Source organism: Mastacembelus armatus, chromosome 19 (assembly GCF_900324485.2).
Source record: "Mastacembelus armatus chromosome 19, fMasArm1.2, whole genome shotgun sequence".
Taxonomy (NCBI): Eukaryota; Metazoa; Chordata; class Actinopteri; order Synbranchiformes; family Mastacembelidae; genus Mastacembelus; species Mastacembelus armatus.
In genome coordinates this window covers 11,426,545-11,443,399 of record NC_046651.1, presented here as the reverse complement: position 1 = coordinate 11,443,399, position 16,855 = coordinate 11,426,545, and the positions used below count along the sequence as shown (strand labels likewise).

The 16,855-nt window shown below is 39.6% G+C and overlaps 1 protein-coding gene across 3 annotated transcripts in view; it reads right to left on the bottom strand.

Annotated features, from left to right (window-relative positions):
- Positions 1 to 4,662, bottom strand: part of LOC113135432 (protocadherin-15-like) — a 116,762-nt gene extending 112,100 nt beyond the window's left edge. For 2 of the 3 annotated variants that reach the window (XM_026315478.1, XM_026315477.1), the window contains exon 1: positions 4,530 to 4,662. In XM_026315478.1, the coding sequence (XP_026171263.1) occupies positions 4,530 to 4,662 (133 nt within the window). The remainder of the gene's footprint in view (positions 1 to 4,529) is intronic. The other variant, XM_026315476.1, reaches the window with a different exon arrangement.
- Positions 4,663 to 16,855: the final 12,193 nt, after the last annotated feature.

Below are 16,855 nucleotides of genomic sequence, written 5' to 3'. Positions count from 1 at the left end.
GCTTCCATTTGCACTAACTAATTGAGCATGTTTTATTTGTAAGGAAGTGCAGGTGACATAACATTACTTCACAAGGCTTTTCACTAGTCCACGCATTGAGTTGGTAGCAGTAATCAACAGAAGAAATGAGCTTAAAAAACACATAGAGGATTGAGGAGCTTGGAAACACAGATGTAAACAATGCAGGGTTTTAAAATATAAATTAGAAATTACTTTGCAAATAATTTATGAGGCAGGAAAGGCATTCGATATTCATTCCTGTGAATGTAAACAAAAGCTGTATTTACACAACTCCACAGAATTGATAAAGAGCTATTTGACGGCAGATGCTGATTCTTTCGGTCATGTTATTAGAGAAGAGAGTCAGTACAATAGGGTATAAACATCTATCAGTATCTACAGTGGTGTATGTTTCCCGCTCATGGTAGGTTGTGATGAGCGTGTCCCGCAGTTTACCTATTTATACACCTCCTAATGCAGTGACCTACACAGCTGCAAGTTTGACTTCATTCAGATTGACACCACAGCATCGATTTGGGAATGGACCCTAGTCACGCACTTGACTGACATTTACATAGACTCAGATTCTTTTTCTGGTATATCTTGCAGAAAGCTGGATGGTCTGACAAACACGTGGTGAGAGGAATGACTTAGATAGATAAAGCCATTTTGGTAATATCTAGGTAATATTGTATACCTGTCTCATTTTTGAAAGCATTCTTATCATTTAACACACTGCAGCTGCACCACAAAATCACAGACACTGGTAATCTCTCTCTCTCTCTCTCTCTCACACACACACACACACACACACACACACAGATCAACACACAGTTTCATTGTCATGCAGAAACTCTCACAGTCAACCACAGGTGCAAACGAACACATTCATCGACGTTTAGGCTTTAAAAAAAGCAACCCAAACACAGAGGTACACACATCACACACAGAATTCCTTTCATGCGTTCTGTTGGGTCTTGTTCACATTTGCAGATAAGTCACAATCAATTAAAATACCCAGTGATGCGCCGCCTACACACCACAGCCTTCAAATAAACTCATAATCAGAGTCAAGTCAAGCGCAGTAACTCAACAGAGGAGGATCTGCATTCCAGGCTGCTATTTTCAGTGGCATTAACACTGAGAATTGTTAAGTCTAAATCCAATGACAATAGCTAAACTATTTGTGTGTCCAGCATTTTTTGGTAATGATCGCTAACATGTTATGATCCTGATCAGATATAAGTTGTGTAAAAGTAGAATTTTCTAGAGAAGAAAACAAACCAGCAAACAAAAGTGTGTGGGCCAGTTAAACTTTCAGCCCAAAGCTTGATTTGACTCACTGTGGTCTCTCACCATGGGACTGAGGCTCATTAAAAATATACCAGTACTCTTGTCACTCAGGAAACAAAAAGAGAAAAAATATAGTCTCTTAACTTGGGCCCCGGGCTAATTAAAACATACTGGTACTCTTGTCAAGTGGGGGTCCAAACAGCTAAAATCTGCCGTTCAACCTGAGACTCGAGCTCATTAAAAACAAGCACTTGTGTCATGGGGAGACCCAAACTGAGTAAAAATATTGTCTGTCAACTGGAAACCCAGGCTCATTAAAACATACTATTCTTGTTATGTGTGGATCCACCAGAATAAAACCTGCGGTCCTGTTTTTGAAACCCTGCCAATTGTTTAGGAAATACAATGAAGATATACAGGTATAATTGAATGCAGGTGGACGTGACTGATGAGGAGAAAAAAGGAGGAGAGCAATATAGAGCCAGGGAACTCTGAACTGAAGGGATGTTTAAAATTGTAAGCCTTTATTGAATTCACTGAAAAGCCACATGTACAAACTTACAGACACGCTTGATGCTTATACAGTGGGTACGGAAAGTATTCAGACCCCTTTAAATTTTTCACTCTTTGTGTCATTGCAGCCATTTGCCAAAATCAAAAAAGTTCATTTTATTTCTCATTAATGTACACTCAGCACCCCATCTTGACAGAAAAAAACAGAAATGTAGAAATTTTTGCAAATTTATTAAAAAAGAAAAACTGAAATATCACATGGTCATAAGTATTCAGACCCTTTGCAGTGACACTCATATTTAACTCACATGCTGTCCATTTCTTCTGATCCTCCTTGAGATGGTTCTGCTCCTTCATTGGAGTCCAGCTGTGTTTAATTAAACTGATTGGACTTGATTAGGAAAGGCACACACCTGTCTATATAAGACCTTACAGCTCACAGTGCATGTCAGAGCAAATGAGAATCATGGGGTCGAAGGAACTGCCCAAGGAGCTCAGAGACAGAACTGTGGCAAGGCACAGATCTGGCCAAGGTTACAAAAGAATTTCTGCAGCACTCAAGGTTCCTAAGAGCACAGTGGCCTCCATAATCCTCAAATGGAAAAAGTTTGGGACGACCAGAACTCTTCCTAGACCTGGCCGTCCAGCCAAACTGAGCAATCGTGGGAGAAGAGCCTTGGTGAGAGAGGTAAAGAAGAACCCAAAGATCACTGTGGCTGAGCTCCAGAGATGCAGTAGGGAGATGGGAGAAAGTTCCACAAAGTCAACTATCACTGCAGCCCTCCACCAGTCGGGGCTTTATGGCAGAGTGGCCTGACGGAAGCCTCTCCTCAGTGCAAGACACATGAAAGCCTGCATAGAGTTTGCCAAAAACCACATGGACTCCCAGACTATGAGAAATAAGATTCTCTGGTCTGATGAGACCAAGATTGAACTATTTGGCGTTAATTCTAAGCGGTATGTGTGGAGAAAACCAGGGACTGCTCATCACCTGCCCAATACAATCCCTACAGTGAAACATGGTGGTGGGAGCATCATGTTGTGGGGGTGTTTTTCAGCTGCAGGGACAGGACGACTGGTTGCAACTGAAGGAAAGATGAATGTGGCCAAGTACAGAGATATCCTGGAAGAAAACCTCTTCCAGAGTGCTCAGGACCTCAGACTGGGCCGGAGGTTCACCTTTCAACAGGACAATGACCCTAAGCACACAGCTAAAATAACAAAGGAGTGGCTTCGGAACAACTCTGTGACCGTTCTTGACTGGCCCAGCCAGAGCCCTGACCTAAACCCAGTTGAGCATCTCTGGAGAGACCTGAAAATGGCTGTCCACCAACGTTCACCATCCAACCTGACAGAACTAGAGAGGATCTGCAAGGAAGAATGGCAGAGGATCCCCAAATCCAGGTGTGAAAAACTTGTTGCATCATTCCCAAGAAGACTCATGGCTGTACTAGCTCAAAAGGGTGCTTCTACTCAATACTGAGCACAGGGTCTGAATACTTATGACCATGTGATGTTTCAATTTTTCTTTTTTAATAAATTTGCAAAAATTTCTACATTTCTGTTTTTTTTCTGTCAAGATGGGGTGCTGAGTGTACATTAATGAGAAATAAAATGAACTTTTTTGATTTTGGCAAATGGCTGCAATGACAGAAAGCGTGAAAAATTTAAAGGGGTCTGAATACTTTCCGTACCCACTGTATATGCTCCTCTTACCTCTGCCCAGGAGTGTCTACTGTCACAGACATTCAACTTTGGCTGCAGCCCCTGTCAGCTAAATGTCAAGCAGATAAATCTCAAGGACCGAGTTAAATGGAATATTAATATTCCGACAAATCGAGCAGAAAGTCAAGCGAGTATTATGCTGAGCTTTCCCAACGATGATGACTTCATTCCCATTTTACTTTGTTCAGTTTGCACTCAGTTTTGGAATATATTAATGTGTTTTAACATATTCTTGGTATTTTTTTGTTCTCTTAACTATGACTATTTTGAGTCAGCCAAAATCTTTTATCAAAAAAAAAAAAAAGTACAAATTTTGAAATGAAACATACACATTTACATCATAGGCTAGCTCACTAAATGACTTTATAGCTGAGTCTAGGTTTTACTGGTTGCAGGGGGACTGTGATGGCACAAGGTCAAGTTGGCATCCATCTGGTTTGCCAGAAGAGTGTTAGCAGCTCTGTGAGACTGGACGGACTTACTGTAGCCACAGTGGTTCACAATGGCAATACTGACATGCTGATGTTTAGCAGATCGGTTTACCGTGTTCACCATCTTGGAGATTTGCAAATATTAGTCATGGTAGATGAGAAGTTAAAGGTCAACATGTATGCATGTACAAATTTGAATAGAAATTCATCCAGCTCGTAAGACACTTCATTCTGGACCAAAGACTTCCTAAGAAGTTTGACACACATCATATTCCAGAAAGGTTTTTACACTTGTCTGAGATGGAAACTTTGCTGTCTTAATGAAAACAATATGAGAAATGTGGTGGAGCCAGAACTAGACACAAAAATGACATGCGACCAAAATGGTAAATGAAGCAAAAAAAGCAACATTAAAAAAATCATATGCACAGTTCTCATATTAAATCTCCATGGAGAAGACTTGGTTAGGCTCTAAAAAAAATGACAAGGAGAAATGACCAAAAGACTGACTGGAAAAGAGACAGATGAGAAGAGGGAGCAGGGGGCACAAAGAGAGACTCCCCTTACCTTCTGTGTCTTGGCCGAGACAGGTTGATAGCAGCAGCAGATAAAGAACTCCTTTTCCCATTATACTTGGCCATTTGACCTGGCTCCACGACAGCGGCCTCATTAAGTGTGTTTTAACCATCTTCACCACCATGCTTCATCGAGCATCTGGCTGTATAAAGACAGGAAGAGATAGAAAGACAAAAACACAGGTCAGTCACAATGACTTCCTTCATTTTAGCGGTGCAGTATGCAACAATAAAAGCAGCGACACAGAAACATCTGTTGGCCTCTGTGGCATCATTCACAAATAGGGAAAAAAAAAAAAAATCAGTTACAGTCATTTTCAAGTACTTCCTTTTCAGGCGATGCCACCTGTGCTCTGGGGAATCACACATTAACATACTCAGAAGATAACATCTGTCACAGAAAAAAAAAAAAAACAGCAGCCGTCATATGGTTTGATATAGCTGAACTGTAGCACTGGTCTTGGCCCATCCTTACAGAAGAGGGCTTTGAATGAAAATATATTTCATGCTGACGGTATACTCCATTACATCCCAATGCTGAGATGCCCTCACGATCTAATGCCCACATGGCATTTAAAAATCATTCTGGGGTTGCACTTCACAGCTGCTATGTCACAATCTATAATCTTTGATCAATCTTTGTGCTTGTGCATCAAAGTATGTGTGTTTCACTGGGACTGCCACTACAGTGGCAAATACAGAAACTTGTGGATGACGATGGAAGGGGAAATACTTTGTGCAGCGTAAAATGCCAGATGTGCCGAACAACAGCTTAGATCTGGTAGAGTAAAATGAGAGTGATGAGTTAACACAGTAGACAGTTTGAAAGATGCTCTACAGAAGAGAGAGAAATAAATTAAGCTGGTATGTGTGCAGCTTTTATATGTGTAATGCTTGGGCTGTGATTCGATTTTAGAAGGAGAACATGTACAGCTGAAGGGGGAAAAAAACAAGGTTTCTTTGAAGTTCTTAGTCAAGGAGCCATTTGTATACTGTCTGACTCTGTATATTTATGAATTGGTCTTTGATTGCTTGGTGGTAATGGACCTGAAACCCATCTAACATCAATACTACCCACTTACTCACTCACACAAACATTTAAAGTGAATTTCGATGACCTAGGAGAGCGAGCATATTTCTGCTCTTCAGTAGAGACACTCAAGAGGATAGTGCTCATCTAGACGGGTGTTTATTTGTGTGTTATGGATTATTTTTCTTTTATTTGTCCAGGTAATGTTAACTTGCTTTATCTAGCTCACAAGCACACAGTTCATGTGTTAGAAGGTCCCAGTTTCCACCGTGTCCTAGCTGAAGGTTAAGTGGTTTGCTTAAAGACACCTTAAATATAGTTGCTGAAAGAAAGGAGAGCACAGTCACACTCCTGCTCGAACATCCTAGTATATCCACTGTGATGTCCTTTGTTTCACTGAAGAACCTGTCCTTATTGGGATCTTAACAGAGCCTAAACTCAATAATACCAACATGAACTCCTTTCCGTCATGCAAAATCTGCTGCCTAATTTTATGAAGTTCACATGGCAGAGCTTACTGTGACAGACTTAATTCAAGTGGCCCCACCTTCCAAATGGAGACGGAGGTGGCTGACATGGAAAATATAATTGTGATATTCTACCGAACCACGTAGGTAAAATCTAGCATGCACAGAGACTTGAAGCAGGACTATGAAGGGCATACTTTCGACTCATGATGTCACTGTGCTTCTCTTAACTGCCCTTAATTCAGTTCAAAATATTAAACTTCAATCTGACCACAGTGGTTTGCTGGTGTGGTAGATTAGTAAGATGTCAGAGAACGCCTGCAGAGGAAAACCTGTAACACCTCTGACATTGCAGAGAGATTCTGTCGCAACAGATAAGCAGATGGGTTTTTTTTTTTTCTAGCATGGATTTTTATGAATCACCTGGGATACTACATGTTTATGAATTCAAAATTATATCCCAAATTTCATGCTAGATCCATTAATGAGTTTTATAAATAATTCTAGTAGATTTTAATAAGATCCCCAGGAGGTTTACTCTTTGGCAGTCCCTGGTAGACGTATTGAGAAATTAGTCAAAAACCAGTGGACTCATGAGCTCAAGCTCTCAACACAGGCATTTATGAGGGCTTGTCAGTGCAACTTAAAATTACATGAGGAGCACAAAGTCAGATTATGTCAAACATCATAAAACTATTATGTGAGTAGCAAAGCTGCAATGTTAGGATTTTTTTTTATTATTTCTCAAATTGATGGATGACTTTCAGTATTATTAGTTTAGTATGAAAAATTGTTAATTTATGAAAGACCAGGTTCCATTATTGCTCGCTACTTAGTGTACACAGTAAATGACATAAGATAAACCACAAAGTCGCATCAGTCTTTCATGCCATAATGAAATCATCCAAAATCCTAATATTTAATAAAAATAAAGTCTTGTTTGGTGTTGCTAAATGCTGCTACAGGGTTAAATGCTCTGTTAAGTGCATGTCCACTTGAGATGCTTTGATGGCAGATGATACTCTACAACTTCTTTTGATATCTCTTGACTCATACTGTTAACCAGTTTGATATTTTAATGGATATGGACTTTCCTTTTTCACAACATGAACTTGACAAAACAGAGAACAACCTTTTTTCAAACGAGTGAATTAGCCTATTCACACAAGCAAACACAAAGTCAGGTGAATTTAAAACAGTCATGAATGGAAAGAGAGTTTGTGCAGTTTAGCTTACATAAGATCTTATCAGAAATCAAAATAGTATTTAATTTTCATTCAAAAGGTCGCACATATTTTTGAAGGTACTGCTGTTAGATCCCAGTAATACTCAAACTCTCCAGAACATTCTGAATGGATAAACAGTCATTTCTTGCCAAATTACAGCATATCGATGGCAGGGTCCGGCCAAAAGTTCTAAACAGGCTAGAATGACCGCAAACATGAGACGACGAATAAAAAGGGCCTCTGAGTGAAACCTTACCTCAGTAAATGAATATTTCACAGACCGGACTTTACTACTGCTTATTCAATTATAGTGTCATGAACTATGCAAACCATGTGAGCCCTGATAACTGATCTCATTTTATTAAATCAACCCCAGTCACAGAGGAGGGGAAAAGTTAGATTATGATACTATTCGAATTATTAAGTCTCAGAAACCAGAGTGGGCTGTAACTCATTATAAGGTAATTTCTTGATAATACTGATAAAGTTAAGGTGTCCCAAATATGGGCCATGTAAAGTATATGAAAATAAAATTAAAACAGGCTCATTATTAATGACAGAGTTAATTCTGGCCAACATAAGCAATAAATCAGCTGAGGAATATACAGCTTTCAGAAGAGAACAGGGCTGGCTTATGTTTAATTTCCTGATAAAGTTGACAGAGCACCGTGGCAGATGATAGTAGGCCATGCTGTATGCATCAGTAACCAAGATAGAGTGTATTAGGGCTGAAGGCGCTTCTCCTCTGGTAGAACTTCAAAAAGTTTTATTCCCCCAGAGAGGTGAGGAAATACAGCCAGCAACGAGAGCGAGAGAGATGCTCACACAAAGGAAATGAGGAGGAGAGAATAACTGAAACATGGAGATGTAGCAGAGACAGAGAAAGGGAAAGAGAGAACAGAAGACAAGAGAAGAGATGGGGCAGAAGGTAAAAAATAAAAAAAAAATATAGAGATTATGTTAGAATTGCAGGAAAGAAACCAACGACTGGGATCTTGTCCCAGACAATACCAGACAGATCCACAAAGAAAGTAAAAGGAATGAGACAGAGAATGTGACCTGCACTTTAAAGGCCACTGGTTTCATTGAACATCTACAGCCTCTCATTGATGTGTAGTGATCACGGGGTGGAGTAAAGTGAGAAGAGGGCAACACGAGGTAAGGACTGGGCAGAAAACCTGAGGAAGAGAAAGCAATTGGAAAGAAAGAGAATAGCACAAACAAATGAATACAACAAGAAACTCAGAAAGGAAAGAAACAAAAGCTGAAAAGAGGAACATTGGTAGAGAATGTGTGTCTGTGTGTGTTAAAAATAGCGAAATAAAGAAGCTAAGTAACAAAATGGAGACTTAACCCAAAACAATAAGTGAGAGTAAGAGATGTTGTGACATGCTGTTTTAAGTTGTTCACTTCTTTGGTGTTTGTGATCAGCTTCATGTCATTGCCTGTGACTGATAAGACCTTGTTACTGTAATGCAAACTGACTGTGAACGCATGTCTGCAAAAGAAGACAACAAATAAAAATATTTCCCTTGTACTGTCACAGCCGACATGTGTCTATTTCTTTTCCTGTCAGTCTGTCAGTTTGCCTGTTTGTGTCACCGTGGCTGTCTGCCTGTTTGTCAGTGTCTGTCTGCTTTGTAGGACGGCATCTTTCATGGCTCCTCCGCTGCCAAAAGAAGGCTAGATTTTTTTTGTTTTGTTTTGTCATTGCAGGCGGCTGGCTGACAGCTTTATGCAGAGCGACTTACTATCTGAGGTTTATTGTCTTGCTCGAGGGTGTCTTGCTAGGACTGAGAGCGAGTGAACTGTGACACCAGGGTTACTGGACAATCTGAAACGAAGCCATGCTGCTACTCGGCATTGACAGAAAAGAAGACCTGCACCAAAATCCCCCCCCCCCCTTTCCCCCTCCCCCAATTCCCTTGGACTCTCACTTCTTCATTTTTTTGTGCATGCTGACTCTGGATAAGGCAGTGCGTGCCAGGAGTCTGTCAACTACAAGTACACAACTGTCAAGCTACACATTTTAAATCAGTTGTGTGTGTCTTAACGTGATAAACAGCTTACATAATACTGAGAAAACAAAGTAGATGATGCATAGAGCAAATAATATTTGTGTGCATTTGTGTGCATATACACACACACAACTGTACACCTGCACCTGGAATTACATAATTCTGTCCAGTTCAATTTTCCTGTATGAAGAGCCATTAAAATGTGTTTGTAACATGCTGATTAGGACTAAAATGTAACCCACTTGGCAGTATCAGAGAGCACCAACACATACACACAAACACCAGACTGTCCAATGAGCTAATGGTGGGGCACTTTGTTTGTCTAGTTCTGCCAATCTCACTGAGTATTGCAGAGACAGTCAGCACCTGTGAGTGCGAAGAGTCACAATTTTCCTGATTGCACCCAAGTGCTGAGCAGGGGAAAAACATGACACATAGAGAAAAGTGGAAAAGACAGTAGGTGAGAGGTTGTAAGCAGAAATTATAAAAGGCTTTTGTTGAGATGAGCATTAAGCGTCAGGTCTCAGTGCTCGAGTTCTGGATTTTATAAGACATTTCAGTGGAAGAAGGTGGGACAGAGACAAAGAAAAGCTGGTTCATGAGTGCAGATGTTCTCACTTAAGACTATAAAGAAGAAACAAGCACTAAAGCTATAAGACCCAGAACGTGCGGTACGATTTAGTGCTCTAAAAGCTGTTAATGACACCTTTAAGTGTCCCTGGTAAAAAAAAAAAAAAACTACAGGTAACCATTTGGTCCATGTGGTGTGTGTGAGCCAATAGGAAGCTTCTTAGCATCTAATGACCACCAACAGCTAGAAAAGCATTGGAAAACCAACAGCAAGAACTTCAGCCTGAAAGTCAACAACATAACATAAATATAAAAATGCAAACCGTTATTGCCCAGGGCAAGCAGAGCTCAATGTTGGCAGAAAGATGATGTCATCTTAGCATCTTGTGTATTATAAAATACATCTCGCTTCTCCAATAACAATATCCGGTCCCAAGTTGTTTCCTTCTACATTACTGGCTTTTCTTTTCCTCTCGAGCTGTAGTGCGACTCTTTTTCAACAACACTCGAGAAAAGCATTAGAGCTAGAATACTAAGTAGCAACATTACGCCACTACACATCTACGTCAACAAAACTGACACTTGTAGTTAGTGTTACTTCGAATGCTACCAAACAAATGAAACAATTTGTGGGATTAGCTTGCATCTGCCTCAAAGGACTTTTCTTTTCCAAATGTAATCAAGTCTATTATTGCTGAACACATGGAAGGTACAATAAACCAAAATTTGGCTGCAGAAACCCACATATTGGATAGATTTTGTGAAGACGTACCAAGTTGCCAAAACCAGAGATCAAGTAGGGAGCCAGAGAGGGCAAAGAGAAGAAGAAAATGATGAGAGACTGGGGAATTGGTGCAAAATGTAAAAACAAAGATAAAAAGAAACACAGAGTAGAATCATATAAAATGAAATAACAAAGTCGAGTGTGGAGAAAGACAGTAAGCGAGAACATAAATATCAGTTTATTACATATTTGCTGTTTGAAACAATTAAGCAGGGCTTTAAATATATGTTTTCATTTTATTCAGACATTTTTTTTCAACTGCAACAACAGCACTGCTTTGAATGGTCTTTCATTAGAAAATTTTAATTCAAAGCCATGAGTGACAAAGCAAGTGAGGTTTAAATTAACAGAGACACACACAAAGGGGAGGAGGATAGAGGGAAGCTGGGTCAGCTGAGGACAAAGGAGAAGCACTTCCAATGTATTCGTTCCACTTAGAAGAGGTGGCATCTCATCTAGTGGATATGCGTTGTCAAAGCCTGGTAGGTGCAGTCTCATTTAAGGCCTTTTAATCATATGGCGCCCTTTCATGGTATATGGGAAACAACTCAGGCCCCGCTTGACTAGATTGTACCTGAATTTAAACTTATAGTACAACTGAACTCATTGTTTGCCATCAAACTGAAAATCGTATGGAAATCAGGATAAATGTAAAAATGTCATGTTAGTCTCCCTAGTAGTGTTTTCTTTACCCACTGTTATGTAAAGTAAGTATGCTGAGGTTGCTAAGGTGCAGCACTCCTGTATTCAGTTGGCTGCAGTTTCCTTCCCACTGCTATTTTTGTGTGCATCTTCTTATCCTGGTTCTTGTGGCTGGGCCCAGAAAATGTCGGTTTGGTTAAGATCCAATATGAAAAGGTGGTGGCTAGGGAGTCCTCTGGAGGAATGAAGCCTTCAGGAGTTCTCTGCTTGTGCTGATGAGGCCATTTTTCTTTCAGCCATCTGTAAACTTGCTGCTCCTTGTAGGCAATCACATCTGCATCCTAAACTGAAGGTGCTCATTATAGAATTTCTCAAATTCTAATTTATCTAGTTACTATAGATTGTTTTTTTGGTGTATCTATTGTAAGAAGCATAAAGCCCATTGACTAAAAATGTTTGGAATCCTCTCTCCTTTTGGATCAGACCTCCTGGGATCCTGCTTGTTCTTCAGTACCCACTGAGGGTATTCTTGAGTATTCTCTCCTCCTTCTCATTTCTTGTTCGGGTGTCTTCTTTGGAAAAACCGAAGCATACCATGCCACCTGGTACAGGTATGTTATCTGCCTCCCCTGTGCTGTAGGTGAAATAACCATTTTCTAACCAACACACAAACATTATACACATATTCCATTTCAATCACTCTGTGGTTAATCGACCAGTGAAACTGTGGGGATGTACTTCCTGTCCACCCCGTTCAGCCCTGATGACTGATTTCCAGTTCTCTTCCTGAGCAGATTCCTCTACCAGGTCTCACGATGTTAGGAAGGTATTCACACACAACACAATAGAGCATAATCTATTTGCATGTGAAACTATGTAAGTATAAGCTTTTGTGCGAATGTGAGCTCGCTAAAAAGCATGGGCGGTGTATTAACGCTGCCATTGATATGTGAGGGAGTGAATAATGAGGCATACCTCATGGTTAACATTAACAGATTGTGCTGCCACTTGTGACCATGGTTGATCAGTCAGATAGCCTTCACCTCCCTGCTCCTCAATTATTTCACAGTCACATAGTTGCATGGATGGCAATAAATCTCACATCTCATTTCATGCGGTTGATTTCACCTCTAATGTCGTGGCAGCTTCAATTTAAATTTGTCTGATGGTTTTTTTTTTTTTTCTGGAAAAACTCCAGCAAACAATGAGCGAGCTTGTAGTTGTCAGTTGTCACCGTTTTACCCAATGAGCAGGACACACACACATAGATATGCAAATCCTAAGAATAGTATGCAAAATCAAAATATTATGCAATAGCAATGTTATCTTCAGCTGGGAAAGTGCACTGGAGATGTTTCTGCTTTCTTTTTTCGCAAATTAAGAAATTAAGACTCAATTTTAGTTAGTTTTGGACTAAATTTTACTATAGCAGTGGATTTCTTTGAGACCAGCGTGTACATTTTTATGCGGACGCTAGTACAAATTGTATTAAAAATGAATGCAAAAAAGCAAACGTTAAGACATTGTGTTCTGATCTGAAACTGATCTGAATACGTTTATTACAGGAAAAAAAGTCTCATATAGCCTTGCAAAGACCAGAGTACATCTCTGAGATCAGTTTCTGCAATGAGATTCAAGTCTGAAAACCATCTTTGCAGAACTGACTGAGCCAAACAGACACTGTTACTGTTACTATTTAAAGCAAGTTTTAGAGATTTAATATGAAGCATTATTAGGCACCTGTGTGTAAGATATATTGTCTGAAATGTATTCTGAAAGTGATATTGGTTTAGGACTTTGGGAGAAAATTGACAGTTCCGGAACAGCCACCATATCTTTTGGGCTTAAAAATTATTAGGAAACCCAGAGACAACCAGCAAGTAGTGTGTTCGCCCAGTCAGTTGCAAAAAATGTTCTTATTTATGGCCAAGGGGAGGAAACTACTGTCAGTCATTTATCGCAGGGCCTACTCTGAATGACATCTGTACCAAGTAAATGTCTAATGAGCCACTGACAGACCACAAAGTTGGACAAAAAAAGGATGGGCTGTAGTTCTGAGGCTGAGAAAACCTCTTCCCTGTTCACATTGCAGTTAAATGTCATTACTGAACTGGATAGTTTTGTTTGTGTTTAGGTGCTTTCTATCAAATCTAACTCTAATTTCAAAAGTACATCATTTAATGCAGTGCTGGTTTAATTTGTATTTCACTTTCATACAGGGTCTCACAAGAGTCATCCCTTTTAAGCTCCAGCATGAATACATTGGCACTTGAAGATGCTCATCATGACTATTCTAACATGTTGACGGTTAGTGGGAATAGTGTTGTGGTTGTTATGCATGACACTATTTGTTAGTAAGTACTAATAACAATTTAGCAGAATTATGAAGCAAAACAAGAACAGTCACTAAGGAACATCTTGGAACGTTATGAAAGTTTAGGTGATAACTGAAACAACTAGGATTTATCCTCTGAGGAACATGAATGTCCGGACAACATTTCAAGACAGTCTACCAAAAAACTGTCAAATATTTGACTCTGTGTTTTTCCAATAACCGAATAGTCACACCGGCACACAACAGAGGTGGATCATCACTAGAGTACTATTGTTAAATTTGTTGTCTCCATTCTCCAGCTAAAAGCTAAAGTTGGCTCTCTACACTGTAAGTGACTCTGATTTGTACAATCTGCATTTAATTGTGATATATTGTCTTGCAAATTCTAAACAATGGCACCAATGTTCATTTTGGCCCATTGGTTTAAAGCCAAGCACTGAAGTATAATTACCAGCATCCCCCAGCACATTTCACAATTCTGAGTAAATTCTCCCCATTAAAATGTCAGACTTATATAATCTACTCCTGTCAGTCTACTGAACTAATTCTTACCCTCACTATGCCTGACATACTGCCCCTGGAACAAGCGTCAGGACTAGCACGCAGCTCACAGCTGCCAACACTACTTAAATGTTGTCACCTGTGTTTGACTGCAAAGCTGCTGATCCAATGATCTGTAGGACATGGATCAGCACGCACAGGGTAAAGTCCGAAGCTCCTCTTTAGAAACTTCAGTGATTATCTGATAAACCAACAAAATAATACATAAATGATCAAAAGCATAAATTAATGATTTGGTTTGGTTGGACCACAGTATCTATTATAATGTGTTAGAGAAAAAGCAAAAGCATCTGGAAGTCAAGATATTTTGGACATTTTGACACTTTTTCTTTTCTCGACAGATTATCAATAGTAATGCAAGAACACTGCTGCCTCCCATGAGACAAATACCCTGTCTAGAATGACTCATCCGAAAATACAACAAAACAAAACATATTTAGAGGCAGACTTAAGCTCATGGTCATTCTAAGAAACAGTATCAGAGAAACACTTGGCCTCTTCAAAACACTTCAAAACTGACAACTTGGTTAAACATTAATGGCAGCTGGGGGAGTGAAGAATGGGGTAGGAGCAAAGACGCAGGAAGAATAATTGATGAAAGTGATGATTAATTGGGTGCCAAAGCTCTTTTTTGAGTACTAGTGGTTTTACCTTGCAGGAGAAGTGCAGGAAAAAAACTGAGGGGAGAAAAGAGTGCAGGAAAGGAAGAAGTGCATGACAAAATAGAAAAGAAAAATGATGAAGTTACAAAACAAGAGAGATGTGTCTGCTTTCATATGGCTTTGCAGAAACTGTGCAGTCAGCATGCTAGTTTGTATTCCACCTTCCTCCCACTTTTTAACCAACATACAGCAACTGGCAAGATTTTCTGTATGTCACAATTACATTGCCTTAAAAAGAAAAAAGAAAATCAATAATACATGATCTTATTGTCTAAACAAATACTAAACAAGGTTAATCAACACCACTACTGTCCTCCTGTAACATAACACACCTGACAAAACAGCTCACATAACAGTTTACTGATTCACATACATTCTTGTGTTTATCAAGGATGTACAGTAACTTAATGAGGATCCTAAATGAACCCCAGTAGAAGCTTGTCACATATGTAAAGCCAAATAAAGTCCTGAAGAGGCATATTTATAGGATGGAAACACTGACATTCACAAGCTGTTCTGGTATTGAATGAGAGAAGTACAGCCATTCTAGTGGCTCTGTGAGGGTGTACAGTGGTGATTTCAGCCAAATACAAACATTTCTTAATCTGCAACTAAACACATCTATAGAAAAAATTCATATCAATCCATCAAACAGATATTGAGATATGCTAGCTGTGCCAAATATGCTATATGCTGTATTTTTATTCACCCTTACCACCTGAGCTCCTCCAAATGTTGAGTCAGTTCCCTCTCAAACAAGGCATGATTAGAAAAACTATTTGAAAAAAACATGCACAAGTATTATTACTTACTAGTGCCTAGTACCTACTAGAATTTTAGGACCGAATCAAGACCTTTCTACTAGATTTGAAAATTTTCATGCTGGACAGTTTTCTGTTTCTTGAAGTGACACGTCCTCTGATGAGCCACTCCTATTGTGGAACACAGCACTGTTTTCAAAAATAGCCTCTATCAGCTTTTATCCTCATGTGTTGCCTCACATGATAAAATTAAAAGTTGTATCTCTGGGCTGTTAAAAATAAATAAATTAAGCAAATTTATTATTATTTATTTCAGCCTAAGCAGCTAACTCTCCCTGAGAAAACTGGCAAAAAAACAATTGGTTAAATACAAATGCATATTTTGCATTATGTCAAAGGAATGCTTTAACAGACTGCAACTGAGACTAAATGAGTGTAACAACAGGTAGACAGTAAGCAACAGTATTGACTGCATCCATCATGTTGTAAAGCTGCTTAGACTTGTACAATCTTTCCCAAAAGTAGCAGAGAAAGTTAGTAAATCTAGTGTGAAACTATTTTAAGCCTCCAGTGATCCAGTTTGAACTTTTCTGGAACAAAATTTTGTTGCTGAGAAATATTTAGCCAACTAGACTGCTTGATTCGAAGGAAGAGCGAGCGAAAGAAAGACATGGAGAGCGAGGGAGATAGTGGAATCAGTTTGATGCCAAGAGCTGTGCGTTGACCCTGATTAAATGCCTCCCCTAACTCACTGGGACCACTGATAAGACCACTCTGGGCCATGTGTGTGTGTTGCATGTGTGTATGTTCAGGAGTCTGAACAGGAGATAAGGTATGTCCACATGTGTATGTACAAATGTGTGTGGCTAGGAGTGTATCCCAATGTGTGTCCCAACACCAATTCTCCTGTGTAAACATGCTGACCTGGCACAACACCAGTAGACACTTTGAAGTTGGCAATAGCCACTATAATCTTCCTCCCCCCTCTCTCCCTCTCTCACACACACACACACACACACACTTATACATGCCCACATACACTGAGCCAGGGGCAAGATTTAACACTGGCACCTTCTGTGGCTTAGCGTGTGGTCACTAACACACAAACACACTCTGTAAACACATACTCTTTCATTGTCACATGCAGTTACATCCTTTGACTCCTACATGGAGAGACAAAACAATAAATTCTCTCACACACAGACTCTCACACAGCCCCTGTATCTTTTACCACCTCCAATGGAAATTTGTGCTGACAGATA